Source organism: Lycium barbarum, chromosome 10 (assembly GCF_019175385.1).
Source record: "Lycium barbarum isolate Lr01 chromosome 10, ASM1917538v2, whole genome shotgun sequence".
Lineage (NCBI taxonomy): Eukaryota > Viridiplantae > Streptophyta > Magnoliopsida > Solanales > Solanaceae > Lycium > Lycium barbarum.
In genome coordinates this window covers 4,344,824-4,360,521 of record NC_083346.1, presented here as the reverse complement: position 1 = coordinate 4,360,521, position 15,698 = coordinate 4,344,824, and the positions used below count along the sequence as shown (strand labels likewise).

The 15,698-nt window shown below is 33.0% G+C and overlaps 1 protein-coding gene across 1 annotated transcript; it reads right to left on the bottom strand.

The window, feature by feature from the left end:
- Positions 1 to 5,546: 5,546 nt before the first annotated feature.
- LOC132615022 (8-hydroxygeraniol dehydrogenase-like) lies at positions 5,547 to 8,315 on the bottom strand. The gene is made up of 5 exons (XM_060329576.1): positions 8,166 to 8,315; positions 7,774 to 7,887; positions 6,330 to 6,840; positions 6,085 to 6,238; positions 5,547 to 5,995 (listed from the first exon to the last, which is right to left on the bottom strand). Exons 1-5 carry the CDS (start codon positions 8,261 to 8,263, stop codon positions 5,793 to 5,795), a joined length of 1,080 nt encoding a protein of 359 aa, XP_060185559.1. The 5' UTR covers positions 8,264 to 8,315; the 3' UTR covers positions 5,547 to 5,792.
- Positions 8,316 to 15,698: the final 7,383 nt, after the last annotated feature.

The window sequence follows — 15,698 nt, the reverse complement described above, 5'->3', positions numbered from 1 at the left end:
AACGTTAATGGTACCACTTGTCAAATATGATCTCACAGTACTACGTTTTCTTCTTATAGGTCTGGATTTACCGTTGTAATAACGGTTTTGAACTCTACCAATTGCAGGGGTGCTATCACAATGAATTAAAATAGGAGAAATTGATTTTTCAAAATAGGAAATTTGAAATAATAAATCTCTTAACCAATTCGCTTCTTCACTAGCTGAAGCTAAAACAATTAGTTCAGCCTCCATGGTAGAGTTAGCAATAATAGTTGGCTTTTTTGATTTCCAACAAATAGCACCACCTGCCAACGTAAAAATATAACAAGTGGTAGAACAAGAATCACCAGATAAAGTGTTCCAATGTGCATCAAAAAAACCTTTAAGTACAACAGGATATTTTTTATAAAACAAGCCATAAGTTTTTTACCCACTAAATATTTCATAACTCTCGTTATAGCATGCCAATGTTCATTACCTGGCTTGCTTGTAAACCTACTAAGTACTCCAACTGCATATGCAATATCAGGCCTAGTGCAATCAGTCACGTATCTCAAATTTCCAATTAAGCTAGCATATTCCTTTTGATTTATCACATCATTTTCACTTTGAATAGGAAACAAGTGAACACTTGAATCAAAAGGAGTTACAACATGCTTGCAATTAAGAAAATTATATTTTTTCAAAATTTTCTCAACATAATGTGACTGGTCAAGGAAAATTCCATCACATGTTTTAGTAATTTTTATTTCAAGAATAAAATTAGCCTCACCAAGATCTTTCATGTCAAAATGGCTTCTTAGAATAATTTTAGTTTCATCAATAATATTCATGTTTGAGCCAAAGATCAATAAATCATCAACATATAGGCAAACAATAACATGTGAAGTATTCCAAGACTTATGATAAATGCACTTATCACACTCGTTTGTTTTAAAACCATTCTCAATCAGCAGGAATCAAATTTCTCATGCCATTGCTTTGGTGCCTGTTTCAAGCCATGTAAGGATTTAGTAAGTTTACACACTTTGCTTTCTTGACCTGCTTCGACAAAACCTTCGGGTTGTTTCGTATAAATTTCCTCATTTAGGTCCCCATTTAAAAATGCAGTTTTTACATCCATTTGATGAATTTGCAAATTAAAAATTGCTGCAATAGCAATTAAAAGTCTTATGGATGTAATTCTAGTTACCGGAGAAAAAGTATCAAAAAAATTCTAGCCCTTCTAGTTGTTTAAAATCTTTAGCCACTAGTCTAGCCTTGTATTTATCAACTGAACCATCTGGTTTTAACTTTTTTCTTTGGACCCATTTGCACCCAATTGTTTTACAACCCGGTGGTAACTCAACTAACTTTCAAGTTTTATTGGAAATAAGTGATTCCATTTCATCATTTACAGCCTCTTTCCAAAAAAAAAAATAGCATCATGTGAAGATAAAGCTTCTCGTAAGGTGATAGGGTCATCTCCAACATTAAAAACCTAAAAATCAGGACCAAAATCTTTTTCTACTCTAGCTCTTTTACTTCTTCGTATTTCAAAATCATCCTTTTCTTTATTTTTCAAAACAGAAGTAGAAGAACTAGATAGTGACAAAATATTTTCTTCAGTCCTATGACCCCCACTATTTTTAGAATCAAATGGAAATTTATTTTCATGAAAAATAGCATCACCTGATTCTATTATTATATTATCTTCAAGACTAAAAAATCTATAGGATGTACTATTTGAAGCATAACCAAGAAAAACACTAGTAGTAACCTTTTTTTTACCCAATTTACTTATTTTGGGATCCATTAGCCTTACATAAGTTAGACAACCCCAAACTCTTAGATATTCCAAATTTGGCTTGTGACCTTTCCACAACTCAAATGATGTTAATTTAGTCTTTTTATGAGGCACACTATTCAATACATAACAAGTAGTTAAAATAGCTTCACCGCAAAAATTTAGAGGTGCACTTGACTCAATAAGCATGACATTTGTCAACTCTACTAAAGTTCTATTTTTTCTCTCCGCTACACCATTAGACACAGGAGAATAAGGTGGAGTAGTTTCATGAATTATTGTCAATGATCTAACAAAAGAATTAAACTCATTAGACTCATATTCACGGCGTCTATCACTTCTAATTATTTTTATTTTTTCTACCAAACTGATTTTCAACTTCTTGGAGATAAACTTTAAAAATTTCAAAAGCATCACTTTTATTTTTCATCAAGAAAACATATGTATACTTAGAAAAATCATCAATAAAAGTGATAAAATATCTATTTCCTCCACGAGTTAAAATTCCTCCAAGTTCACAAATATCAGTATGAATCAACTCTAACAATTCAGTTTTTCTTTCAACTTGACAATGAGGCTTTTTGGTGATTTTGGCTTTACTACAAGCCTCACATTTTTCAAAATCCTTTTTAATCATTGGGATTAATCCTAAACTACTCATAATTCCCACATAACGATTATTAATATGACATAAACGAGCATGCCAAAAATTAGTAGAAGAAAGCATATAAACAGAAGTAGTAACTTTATTCATTTCAACATTCAACTTAAACATCCCATCACAAGCATACCCCTTTCCCACAAAAATACCTTTTTTCACTATTACATATTGATCAGATTCAATAATTTATTAAGAAGAAAACTTGACATCAAATTTTTTCTCATGGAAGGAGTAAAAAGTACAACTTTTAATGTTAACACCCTTCCTGAGGTAAAGCTCAACTCCACATCTCCCCTTCCTAGCACTTGAGTAGTGTGAAAATCACCAAGCATGATGGTTTTGGGCTCTTCAAATGGAGTATACACTTTGAATCAATCTTTGTCATAGCAGACATGACGGTTTGCACCAGAATCAGTCCACTATCCATCAACATTTTCAACCATATTTATGTCTGTTATCATCGCCACAAGTGGCTCTTCGGTAACGTTCGCCTGAGGTATAGGACCACGTTTTTGAAACTTGCAAAATCGAGCAATATGCCCACTCTTGCCACAGACAAAGCGTGGTCCTCCATTTTGTGCTTGGTTTTTACCACCATTATTTTTCTTGGGAGGTCTACCATTATTTTTCTTGAATATTTTCTTCTTAGGCTTCATAGAGGTATTTTGTTAGCATTAGGAGCAGCATTATTAGAAGTAATTAAATTTACCTTATTTGTGACGGGTTGTAAGTTGCTCTCTTCCGTTTGCAAAAGTGCATCTTGGCCCCTTGCCTCTTCTTCCATGCGGATTCGCATAATCAACGTCTCAAGCGAAGTTTCCTTTTGTTTGTGGCGCATATTTTTTTGAAATTCCTTCCATGAAGGCGGAAGTTTATCTATTATGCCACAAACAGTAAAGTTATCTCCAATTTTTATCTCCTCAAACCTTAGCTCTCCAACGATCATTATAAAATCTTGAGTTTGGTCTACCACTGATTTGTTGTCCACCATTTGGAAACGAAAAAAATCTACTAGCAGCATATTTTTTCGCTCCAGTCTCTTCGGTATCATATTTACTTTGCAACGCTTTCCAAATTTTCTTTGCAGTAGAGTAAGTTCTATCATAATAATCAAAAAAATTATCTGATAGACAATTAAGTAAATAATACCAACACTTGTAAGAATCCTCATTGTACTTTTCAATTTTTTCTTAAAGAGAAATATGGGCTTCATCATTCATGGAAGAGTTATCTACTTTGTTTGGATTCTTCTCAGTTAACACATAAGAAACATTGAGAAGACTTAAGTAGAAAAATACTTTACCCTTCCATCTCTTAAAATGAGTACCGTTGAACCGAAATGGCTTATTAAGATCTCCCACTTTGACATCCGCGGATTTTTCAATTATAGCCATATGAATCTCCTTAAAATTGTTGGTGATAATACAATAATAATAAAATTACTATTGAAAAATAAAATAAAAAATGTCTTCGGCTGAGGCGCGGATATCCCGCTTTCTTTAAGGAGATTCAAGTCCACTGCAGCAAATCTTTACCGGTCCAGCAGTAATCTTTCTGACTTGTCCCCTCCAGGAGACAACAACCCGATCACGTCGTATAACTCAACAAACTCTGGACAAGAAGTTGAATCCAAAGCTCCACAAAGAATAACACCTTTCTTCAACTAATTCAACTCTCTTTTAATTTTCCTCACTCTTTTAAGAACTCTCCAAAGTATTTTTCTCTCTTATATACCACAAAGAGAAAGGGTGACTTCTATTTATAGAAGAAGAAAGTCATCCTTATAATGAATTGGATGATACGTATGGGTACAAATGTTACCAGAGAAATAATTGCCATTGTCTTTCTCTAATGATCTCACTTCAGCCAATAATGGCTACTAAGAAATGATCCCACTTCAGCCAATAGTGGCTACTAAGAAATGATCCCACTTCAGCCACTTTTATGGTCACAACTTGTAGGAGTAATAAGACAATTTTAACAATAATATTTTGCACTATTAAAATGCTCCTTAACCCAACATATATATATATATATATATATATATATATATATATATCAACAAGTCTGGCGATGCCAAGAACGACAAATTTTTCATGGTTTTACAGTATTATGAAGTACTCCCGTCCCAATTTATCTGTCAATAGTTCGGTTTCTGTGAGCTGAATTTCTGATTTTGATCATAAATTCGGACATAAATTTTTAATTATTTTAAGATAAAATTTTCATAGTTGAAACCACGTAGAAATTACTATGAGTCACAATTTAATAACTCAAACTGTTTTAAAGGAATATAAAAAAATTGTGTCATAGAAAAATTCTGAGTCTCGAAATCCGAACACCTCACTAATTGCGACGAAGGAAGTAAGTATTTGCCTCATCATGTGACCAATGAAGATCTGAGCTCAAGAACTGGGAGGAGAAAGATATTTTAAACTATCGAATCCATCGCAATGTTTGTTTTCTTTATTTATCATTTTGCTTGTGTGTATATATAGTGATGTACTCTGTCCATTTTCATCAATTAATTGAAGAATTAGCATATTTATTCTCTAGTTTCTCTCGAGTCTTCTCTGTTTGTAAAAGTAAATTTAAACTTCAATGGGAGAGTAATAGTTCTTTCCCTCCTACATCTTAGTTTTGATGATATTGTTTATCGCATTTCTCGACTCCATAAGCATACATTAAGAAAGTCGAAAATAGGTTGCATCAAAACTACGCTTGTTTATGCATAAAAATTTACCCGTACTCGTTATTTATATAAATCCAATGAATAGATGACGGTCACAGACATAAGTCGTGCCTCACCGGCTATCTTTGGCACATTTTGTTAGTAGGAAATTTGGGGTGTTTTAGCGGGTTGTGACACTCCCCCATCCTAATGAGCATTCCTAGCTATTCACAGAGGTCAAATGGCAAGGCAATGCCCATATGCCCATTTGGCTCTTCACCGCTTATAGCTGACATTCAAACATCTGATTGGGAAATAGGATAACGCTCCGTTTCTGTCACGTCTTCTGATACACTCTTATCACTGAATTAGAGTTAATTAATACACGTTTTCAGTTACGACTTAGCTATGATAAATAAGTATAATAATTTAGTGTAAACATCGAGTGCAAGTAAGTTTTAGTTTTAAGATTGCTCTCACTTTTCAATGTTACATCATACATGAAACTTGAGTGTCAAAACTAGATATCGTATTTATTCTGACTTCTTCCTTTTGATACACAAAACATAAGAAATACAGTAGATACCAATACATACAAGCTTAAACAAAAGACAGGACATAAGAAATCGAACCCAAGTCTCATTTTTCTTTGACCAAAAAGACAGAGATGCGAGAAACAAGAAGTCCCCATCTTAACTCTTGGTCAATGTGTTGCCAATGTCAAGCACAAAACGATACTTCACATCCGATTTCAAAAGACGCTCTAACGCCGTATTCACATAGTCCATTGGCACGACTTCAACATCTGGTGTTATGTTATGCTTCGCCGCGAAATCTACCATCTCTTGTGTCTCCTTCATCCCTCCTATCGCACTCCCCGCCACTAGCTTCCTTCCTGTTATACACATAATATCTTTGTCAATTTTTTTTGGTTCAAATAAAAAAAAAATGTATAGATAGAAATTGTCGATTCAAGAAACATACCCAAGAGCAGGGGAAATACAGGCAACTCTAGTGGTTTTTCAGGTGCGCCAACCATCACAAGCTTCCCGTGAGGTTTCAACAAATTAATCAATGGAAGAAGAGGGTGAATTGCTGAGACAGTATCAATAATGCCATCAAGTGATCCCGCAGCAGCCTGCTCGTATTACACGAACAAATAAATTTTAGTATTATTCTAATTATGTCACGTTATAATTTGAGATTGAAGCATAGTTGATTGATTTGACCTGCATTTGGTCAGGGTCACGGCTGACCAAAAACGAGTCCGCACCCAAACGCTCAATTGCTTCGTCTTTCTTACTAAGAGATGTACTAATAACAGTAACTTTGGTCCCGAACGCCTTGGCGAATTTCACAGCCATATGGCCAAGCCCACCAAGGCCAACAACACCAATGTGCATTCCAGGCTTGTCAAGCCCAAAATATTTCAATGGGCTATAAGTTGTAATTCCAGCACATAACAGAGGAGCAGCTTCCATTGGCAAATTTTCCGGCCAGTGGACCACGTAGTGCTCGTCCGTTACCATGATATCGGAGTAACCTCCGTACGTGGTGGTTCCATCGGAGTAAATACCGTTGTATGTCATTATCTGATTGGAACAGTAATTCTCGAGATTGTTGTCACAATTTTCACATTTTCGACATGATCCTACTAAGCATCCAACTCCAACTTTGTCTCCAATTTTAAACTTCTCCACTTTCCTACCAATTTCAGTTACAACACCAACAACTTCATGCCTGTGAGAGAAATTGACAATTACCCACAAAATTTCTTTCTTATTAAATAAGAACTATAGTAGCATAGAAAGCTTAATAGTATGAGTTTTAAATTTTATTTCACTCTACATTTGCAAGATCAAGGTATAATTGAATTGTTCAAGCAGTAGAGTATTCTGTTTCTTGCAGTGAAAGAAATAATTGTCTTGGAACTTGCTGTCTTCAAAAAAAATATCTGCATATTTAATTGTATAATCCAATCTTTCTGACTCCAGTGAAGAACCCGTAACTTCAAATTAGCTTAAGCATTTGCCAGGGCAACAATAACTTTGATTTCTCCATGATTTTAAATTTCGCTTTTATGTAGAGCCCTTCATGTATATAATAACATCTAAGTAGATGCTCCATTTTATATGATGGTGTTTAATTGAGTTCCAAACACGTAGTATTAAATTAAATATATTTGAAACTTTTTTATTAGAAAATGGATCTTGGGCTTGACTCAACCCAAATTTTAGGTTAGCTCATGCCGTAAGAATTGGCCAAGATCATATAAAGAAACACGTTTTATATTCCCAACCGATGTGAGATCTAAAACGGTGCATGCCAGGACTAGACATTTGGAGCGTGGACCACACAATATGGAGTCCAACATCAGGTAAATCAAGAAACTGAGATGAACCTAGATTCTTGTACCATGATAAGAAAATGGACATTACCCCTAACTAAACCCCGAAAACTAGTTCATGTGGTGAAGATTGACTGAAATTAAATAAGGAGATTAATCTTTGAATTCCCAACTGATGTGAGATCTAACATTTTTATGACAAAAATGACATCGTTAAAAAGTTTACAAGTATATATATAAAATAAATTTCAATCTTTCTTAATAAGACTAAAAACAAAAATGTCACGTATAAGATAGAAGAAGAAAGTAAGAAAATGGAAACTAACCCAGGTACCATTGGAAATATGCTATTTCCCCATTCATTCTTGAGCTGATGAAGATCAGAATGACAAATTCCACAATACAATACTTTGAACTGCACATCTTTTTCACCAGTCACCCTGCACCCATTTCAACCCAAATTAAACCTCTATTAGAATTTTCCGTAGCCTTAAAAAGATGAGTTTAAGAGATGAGTTTAAGTTATAAACGGTATTGTCAGTACTGTAAGGAATTTTTACATTATCAGGTTACCTTTATCTGTTGTAGCAGGTAACCTATCTTATTTTCAAGATTACAAATTTAAGTTCTAATGATGAGTACCCATAAATACCTTATACCTCTAGATCATGACCTGATAGTGTTAAAGTGTACCATGTAACAAAAAAAGTTAAGGTACCTTCTTGAAAATTTGAAAGGAGAAAGAACCCCAGAACTGTCTCTAGCTGCCCATCCAAAGGCCTTCACTGGGTGTTCATTCTCATGTGATTTTTCCATTTTCTTGGTTTGTATTTTTGGGAGATATTACAATAAATTGAGTAGTAAGTAATAGGTGATCAATGTATTAATTTCGATCAGTATAAATAGGCCATAGAGTATATGGTTGATGACGTAGTCGATGAGGTGCGATTCAAATGCTATCGTCATGGCTTCGCTGTACAACTTGCCTTTTATGGATGGATAGAGTATAATATTTACTATTATAGCTAGGCAACCAAAGTCTGACGGTAATACCTATTTTATGTACTTAAAATTTTAAATTATTTAAATACACCGGGGTCGTTATTTAATGACAGCTTGTACACAAATTAATGTATAGGAGTGTAATAAACAGGCGAATAATACACGGATTAGTAATGTAAATATTGTAATGCAGAAATTATTTCTTGTTGAATGTTTAGTTTAGTTTGATATATGGGATACAAATTAGTACAATGTATTACTTAAAATGTAGGTATGCTTTTAAACAAAATAAAAGTTTGCTTACTATTATGAAGATTATCTTTTTGTCATTCCCCATTTATTATTCAGTGCATGCGTTCTTATTTTTCTACTCTATCTCGCATAAGATAACATGTTCATTCCCCCAAAACTTATACATATATCATTGTTTGTGAGTAAAATAAAAGTATCTATCAAATCACATTGTATAAAATTAATCGTGAATTTTTATGAGAAGATTATATGTCTTCAAAATACAGCCAATCCTCCACAAATAGTGTACACATAGTGTGTGGTTTTTTTAAACATAACTGAAATAAAATGATAAGTCATAGACGAAAAGAGTACGAAGAAGTAGATGTTATGTAGCATTTTATAGGCATGACTACATTTGGATGTAAAACAACTTTCTGGAAAATGTAATTTTTAGTTGGAGGCCAATACAAGATTAATATTGGTTCAACTCTTTAACGTTTTTAGCATTTAAAATTATAAATTCAGACCTGTCATTTATTACAATTTTAATAAATTTTATCATTTATTATAATTTTAATAAATTTTTACTCCGTATAAAAAATAGTGCGTTCATATGTAGCCGGCGTCGCCACTCTACATCTGGGTCGGGACCCCATGCTGAAAAATTAATTATTTTTTGATATCTCTAAAGAATTACTCCAAATTCTTTTCTATATTGATTCTATTGAAGCCTTGTTAATGGTCTTTAATTACGTTTATTATGATTGAATGCCTACCCTTAATTAGTCTTACTATATGACAATTCCTAACGTTAGCAGCCTCAATATTCATAGCCACTTTGAACTACAATCATTACAATTCTACAATTACAATTCTTCAATGGCAATAGATCAAAACGTTACCTACGGGTCTTCCTAATCATATATAGAGCCCGTTTGGATTGAATTATAAGCTATTTTCAGTTTTTTTGAATGTTTGGTTGTCCAGCTTATAAGTCATTTTGTGCTTAAAATAAGCCAAAAAAAAACAATTGAGTCCGTTTGGCTTAGCTTATCTAAAGCAGCTTATAAGCTGAAAACAGCTTATAAACCAAAAAAAAAAAAAAAAAAAAAAAAAATTGGCTAAGCTGCTATTTTTAAGCCCATCCAAACAAGCTCATAATCCCAAGTTCTTTTCTAATTTTGGCTAACCTAGATGAACAAAAGTTCTTTTCCCCATATTCTATTAATGTGCTGGATTTTTTTTAATTATATCTTTGTTAGATTCTAGCTCTTAGTTTTATGTTAGAAGAGTTTGTTGAATACATCTATATCGGGTGAAATATCCTTAGGACAGTGTCTTTTGACACGTCACAAACTTTCAAGAATTTCCATGATCAAGTATTTTTCATAAGATTTCCAACAAATACCCCAGCCGATTGTATATTTACAAATTTCTTTGGAGCTTATGTTACCATATGCATACACACACGCGAACATATAGAGAGATTAAAAACTTAAGTTTTATGTGTTAAATCTAAAAGTCTTGTAGCTTTGAACCCATAATATTTTTAAAATTACGAGTTCAAACCTATCATTTGTCGTAATCAGGGGTGGAGCTAGGGCCGAAAAATTACATTATATATACAAGATTAAAATTATTGTTTTATGTATATATATGTATATATATATATATATATATATATATATATATATATATATATATATATATATATATAGAGAGAGAGAGAGAGAGAGAGAGAGAGAGTATTGAACACCCTTGGCTTCATCATGTATTTACTTTTCATATATTTGAACCTCGTAGGTGAAAATCCTGACTCCCCTGCTGAACTCATAACCTGGTGAATATTTACACGTAAAATTAAACTTCACATCGAACATATTGGATCCAAATGACTTAAGTGCCGTAATATTGATTCCAGTCTCTGTGAATTAATCTGGACTCCATATATCTCTTTCTCATTATACATTTTGCAGAAAATTAGGTAGGCAGTAATCTCATTTCAAATCGTTTTCAGATTATTTTACATTTGTCATTTGCTAACAGCTCCTTCTGTTTGATACATCACATGTTTTCAAAGATATAATCAGTGAGTCGGTGACAATCAATAATTTGGAGAAAAAAAACAAGTTAAAGGAGCATCTTTTAGCTCTATAAAATGACAAATGGGCTATTTTAATTCCATAGCACAATAATTTTCTTCATACCAAACACACCCTTGTTTGAGAGGAACGTTGTGCCAACTTTTTTAAACTATTTTCCGAAAATTGTTTATATTTATTTCTTACTATAAATTTAAAAGTACACAGCAAAAAAAAAAAAAAAAAGAGCTAATATCTTGATCAAATCGAATTGCAATCAAACTACTAAAAAATAAGTTAGGTTGTCCTTCTAAAACAATAGATAATAAGATAAAATAGAATAAAGAGAAAGAAAAAAAAAAGACCCCTATTTGGAATAATAGTTATGTCATTTAAACAAGTATTATCTTGTTTGAGTACGTTTTCTCAATCTCTTTGACTTTTCCTTCTAAAACAATAAGATAAACTCCGTTTCTTTTCCTATGTTCTATGTGATTGAACCGTAAGAAAAACAAAGGTGATTTATTTAGAGATATTGGAATGATATATGTAGCCCAAGTACGATATTAGACTATCAATCATACTTTGTAATTCGTGTATATGGCATGTAATTTACTTGACGACTAGTGAAATAAATAAAGGAATCTCGAGGTAATTATATTTTAATATTGTATTTCCTTCCATCAACTTTTAATTTTGTTATAATGTGCTTTGTATTTGTGGACGTGTTCCATATTAGTTGAAGGAATAAATTATTGTTTCCTTATGTATAAATTACAATCCTTATCTCGTCCGTTATTTTTCAAATATTACGTCAGACCCATAAAACCATTAGGATGTGAATATCACAAAGGAATTTTTTTGTTAAGGTGATTCATCTGAGATAGGATTGATGGGGTTGCCAATTTTGAAGAGTACACAACTCTTGAAAGTCAAAATTGTGCAAAGTGAAATTAATTACTTTATATATTGATTTAGATCCTATGTACTGATCATAGTATAATAAAACTTTTCGTATTATTAATACTTTATAATTTACTCAAAAGGGCCAAAAATGCTCTTAGACTATCCATAAAGGTTTAAAAATTGGGAAAATATCATGCATGCCCCCTTAAAATTAAAATAATTACCCGCTCATACCCCCATTACTTTCGTACCCCCAGAAAAAATAAAAATATTTACCCCAAATGCCCTCCCCCCCCCCCCCCCCCAACCAAGTTATGATACCAACATGGTATATAAATATATTGAGATTGTATCATGAAAGATGCTCTAGTCCTTCTCTTAGTCCGTCATGATACCATCATTGTATATAAATATACTGAGATGGTATCATGGAAGATGCTTCATTCCTTCTCTTAGTCCTCTATGATATCATCATGGTATATAAATATATCGAGACGGTATTATGAATGATCATGTTTATTTATTAAAAATGACACACTTTTCTAAAAAAAAAAATAACCTCTATGATACCATCGTCTTATATACATATATTGTGATGGTATCATGAAGAATTACTTCAGTCCTTCAGTGAGACACTCCTCAGGACCATGGTACCAGCATATTATACAAATATACTGAGATGGTATCATGGAGGATTGTTTCAGTCCTTCTCTCAGTCCTCCATGATACCATCGTGATATATAAGTATATTGCGATGGTATCACGGAGGAAGGGGTTTGGTCTAGGGGTATGTCGGGTAAATATTTCTAGCCGGTGGGAGCAGAAGCGAAAATAGTTTGGAAAGGGACATGAACGGGTAAATATTTTATATTTTAGGGGTATTGAGTGATGTTTTCCCTTAAAAATATTATATTTTAGGGGTATTGAGTGATGTTTTCCCTTAAAAACACCCTTCATCCATCTATTGGCTAAAAATAACCTTCTTCCACCTATTTTGGCTCACTTATGCCCTTAAAACTAACATCCCTATTTTTTATTTTTATTATTGTTGGGTGTAAATTATTCATGTAATTTATACATAAAAAAATAAGTTTTAAAATAAAACATGAATAATTATATCTTATTCTCGCATATTTTCTGATAGAATCTTGCAAGAAAAAGAATATCTCGGAAGAATGAAAAATAAGCAAATGCCAAAGAGATAAGAAAATATTTCATGGGTGCTACCACAAGTCCATGTTCACAACCGTGAAATTTCACATGTGGAAATTACATAAAGACAACATTGGGAGAAGTTGCAAAATCCACGGGTGTGACCGCCACTTTCATACTCACACTCGTCAAGTGTTGGCATCAAGAAAGAAGTTGTAAAATCCACGGGTGTGACCGCCACTTTCATAGTAACACCCGTCAAGTGTTGAAATCCACGGGTGTGACCGCCACTTTCATACTCACACCCGTCAAGTGTTGAAATTCACAGGTGTGACCGCCATTTTCGTACTCACACCCGTCAAGTAAGGTCACAGGTGTGAGCACTACTTCAAGGAATGCATTCATAGGGGAAGACACTAGATTTTCTTATAAATAGAGACATCACTTTGCTTAGAAATGATATAATCCAATCCATGAGAAAGACATAAGAAATAGTCTTTGCTCTATTTCTCTTCTTTTTATTTTATATTTGTAGGAGTAGTATTTTACTTTTAATTTCTTTCTTACATACTCCTTAATGGAGTAGTTTCTTTTTGTTGGGATAATTGAGGAAGCTTGGTATGATGTTATAATATTATCTTTACTTTAATTTTTTCATGTCTTGATATTCAAATCTTTGATCTTGCCTCTTTTAGTCCTAATTCTCACGGAGGGATTAATTCAAGCTAGTTTATCGATTCAAAAATCTCAATAGTATTTCTTTTAGTCCTAATTCTCACGGAGGGATTAATTCAAATAATTTTGTTAGTTTAAAATTGTTATCTTATTTCTTTCGGTCCTAATTCTCACGGAGATTGACTCAAATAAGTTTAATGATTTGAGGGGTCTCTATCTTATTTCTTTCAGTTCTAATTCTCGCGGAGGAATTGTTTCAAATAAGTTTAGTGATTTTAAGGGCTAATCGCAAGAGGTCTTTATCACTCATAACACAAATCAAGTCAAATAAGTTTTTCTATTCTTTTGAGGAATTTAATAGAATGAGATTTTATTATAATTGTACCAAGTGGATTCAACGACTCCCAACTCTTTTCTTTTTAATTTTTCTAATAAGTTGTTTGTTTTATTTTAAGTAATTTATAATTTCAAAACATCTCCTTTCATTAATTTGATTATCTCAAATAGTACCCAAGACAATACACATTTGTAGCCTAGGTGGTTCCAATCTCTTTGAGACTATATCTTAAACTATACTAGAATTTGATAGAGTACGAGCGAATTTTCCTATGCACTTTGGCCTCGTCAATTATTTATAACATGGCACCTCCCTGTTGGTTGAAATTAAAACCCACCCCCACCGGATCTTTTCCCTTCGCCCCGAGCCAACGACCCATGAACCATGACCCAATTTCCATTAAAACAAAACATCATGACATCGAGAAGATTCAAACAGGGGAATTGCAAATCCCCCCAGCAGTCTATTATCAAACATGTTTCTTTTATTTTGTTTATAGTAATATACTTGATAGGCAAGTAGAGAAACAAATAAAACTACTTCAATGGATTTATAGTAAAGGGCAGCCCGGTGCACTAAGCTCCCGCTATGCGCGGGATTCGGGGAAGGGCCGGACCACAAAGGTCTATTGTACGCAGCCTTAAATTAGTTTCACACCCAAAACTTTCACTGGAGCAAGGGAGTGACAATATTTAGCTTTCTTGGTGATTGGTAATGCACTTTTGTTTGATGGATTTACCCTTATTTGACTGAGAAGAGATCATGTTCTACTGCCGTCGATTTGTTTTGAATATTCCTCTCAACCCCAGCAAGAGTAGTACAAGACCAACATAGTCAAAGTTGTAAGCCAATCTGACAAACTCCATCGTGAAATTATTACCTTAATTAGTTCCAACTCAATTAGGAAGCTCCTATGTAGAACTGCTTTTTCATGTTTGAATCTTCTCAATGTGTTGATATTTTGCTTTAATGGGAATTGGGTAGTTGAGTCGGGGCGAAGGGAAAAGATCAGGTGGCGTGATTTTTCATTTCAACCAATAGGGAGGCGCCACGTAATAAATAATAATAATAATAATAATAATAATAATAAGGTTGTTAGTTTTAAGGGCGTAAGCAAATCAAAATAGATGGAAGAAGGGTATTTTTAGTCCAATAGATGGATGAAGAATATTTTTTTAAATCTTTTTGGATAGTCCAAGGGCATTTTTGGCCCTTTTCAGTATAATTTAACATGTTATAATAAATTTCTTATAATATATGGAAAATTTAACAATCAATGCTACTTATTAAATAGAATTTCCTATAATTATCTTTTAAATGATCCGATAGAGTATCTATTTTTCACAAGATTGATATAACAATAATAATATATCTAGTGTAATCCCACATGTAGAACACTGTTGATACACAGAACTAAACTCTATACTTAAGTTGCATGATTCTATCGTCCGAAAGTCACACCTCTTTGGACTGAATCTATTTTGTCAAATATGTCACGAGTGACATTGCTTAAATTAGATTAAAAATGGGACATCAAGTGTTACGTCATTCTTTGAATAGAATCAAGATCACAAAGAAAAGAAGAGGAAAAAAGTCTACTTTAGTCTGCGAAACAAGTTAATATATAAATATCTGTTAAATTCACCTTCCCATTTTTTGGCACATTCCAAACTTGAAACGAAATATTACATCATTGATATAAATAACTAATTTTACATTTCTTTCCTAATTTCTTATTCCATCTGTCGTAGATTAAAACAAGAAAAAGGAAGTACTATTACTTATCTGCCATTAATGTGTTCACTCAGAGTTCAATAGGACTCAAAGTATGGTCAAGAAATATTATGCCCCATCCCTTATTCAA

What these genes read in the sequence shown, in the direction of transcription:
- LOC132615022 (XM_060329576.1), bottom strand. Translation starts at nt 8,263, where the DNA reads ATGGAAAAATCACATGAGAATGAACACCCAGTGAAGGCCTTTGGATGG. An exon ending in CCTTTCAAATTTTCAAGAAG is followed by an intron (nt 7,888 to 8,165) that starts GTACCTTAACTT and finishes AAATGGGTGCAG; the next exon opens with GGTGACTGGTGAAAAAGATG. An exon ending in GTGACCCTGACCAAATGCAG is followed by an intron (nt 6,239 to 6,329) that starts GTCAAATCAATC and finishes TAATACGAGCAG; the next exon opens with GCTGCTGCGGGATCACTTGA.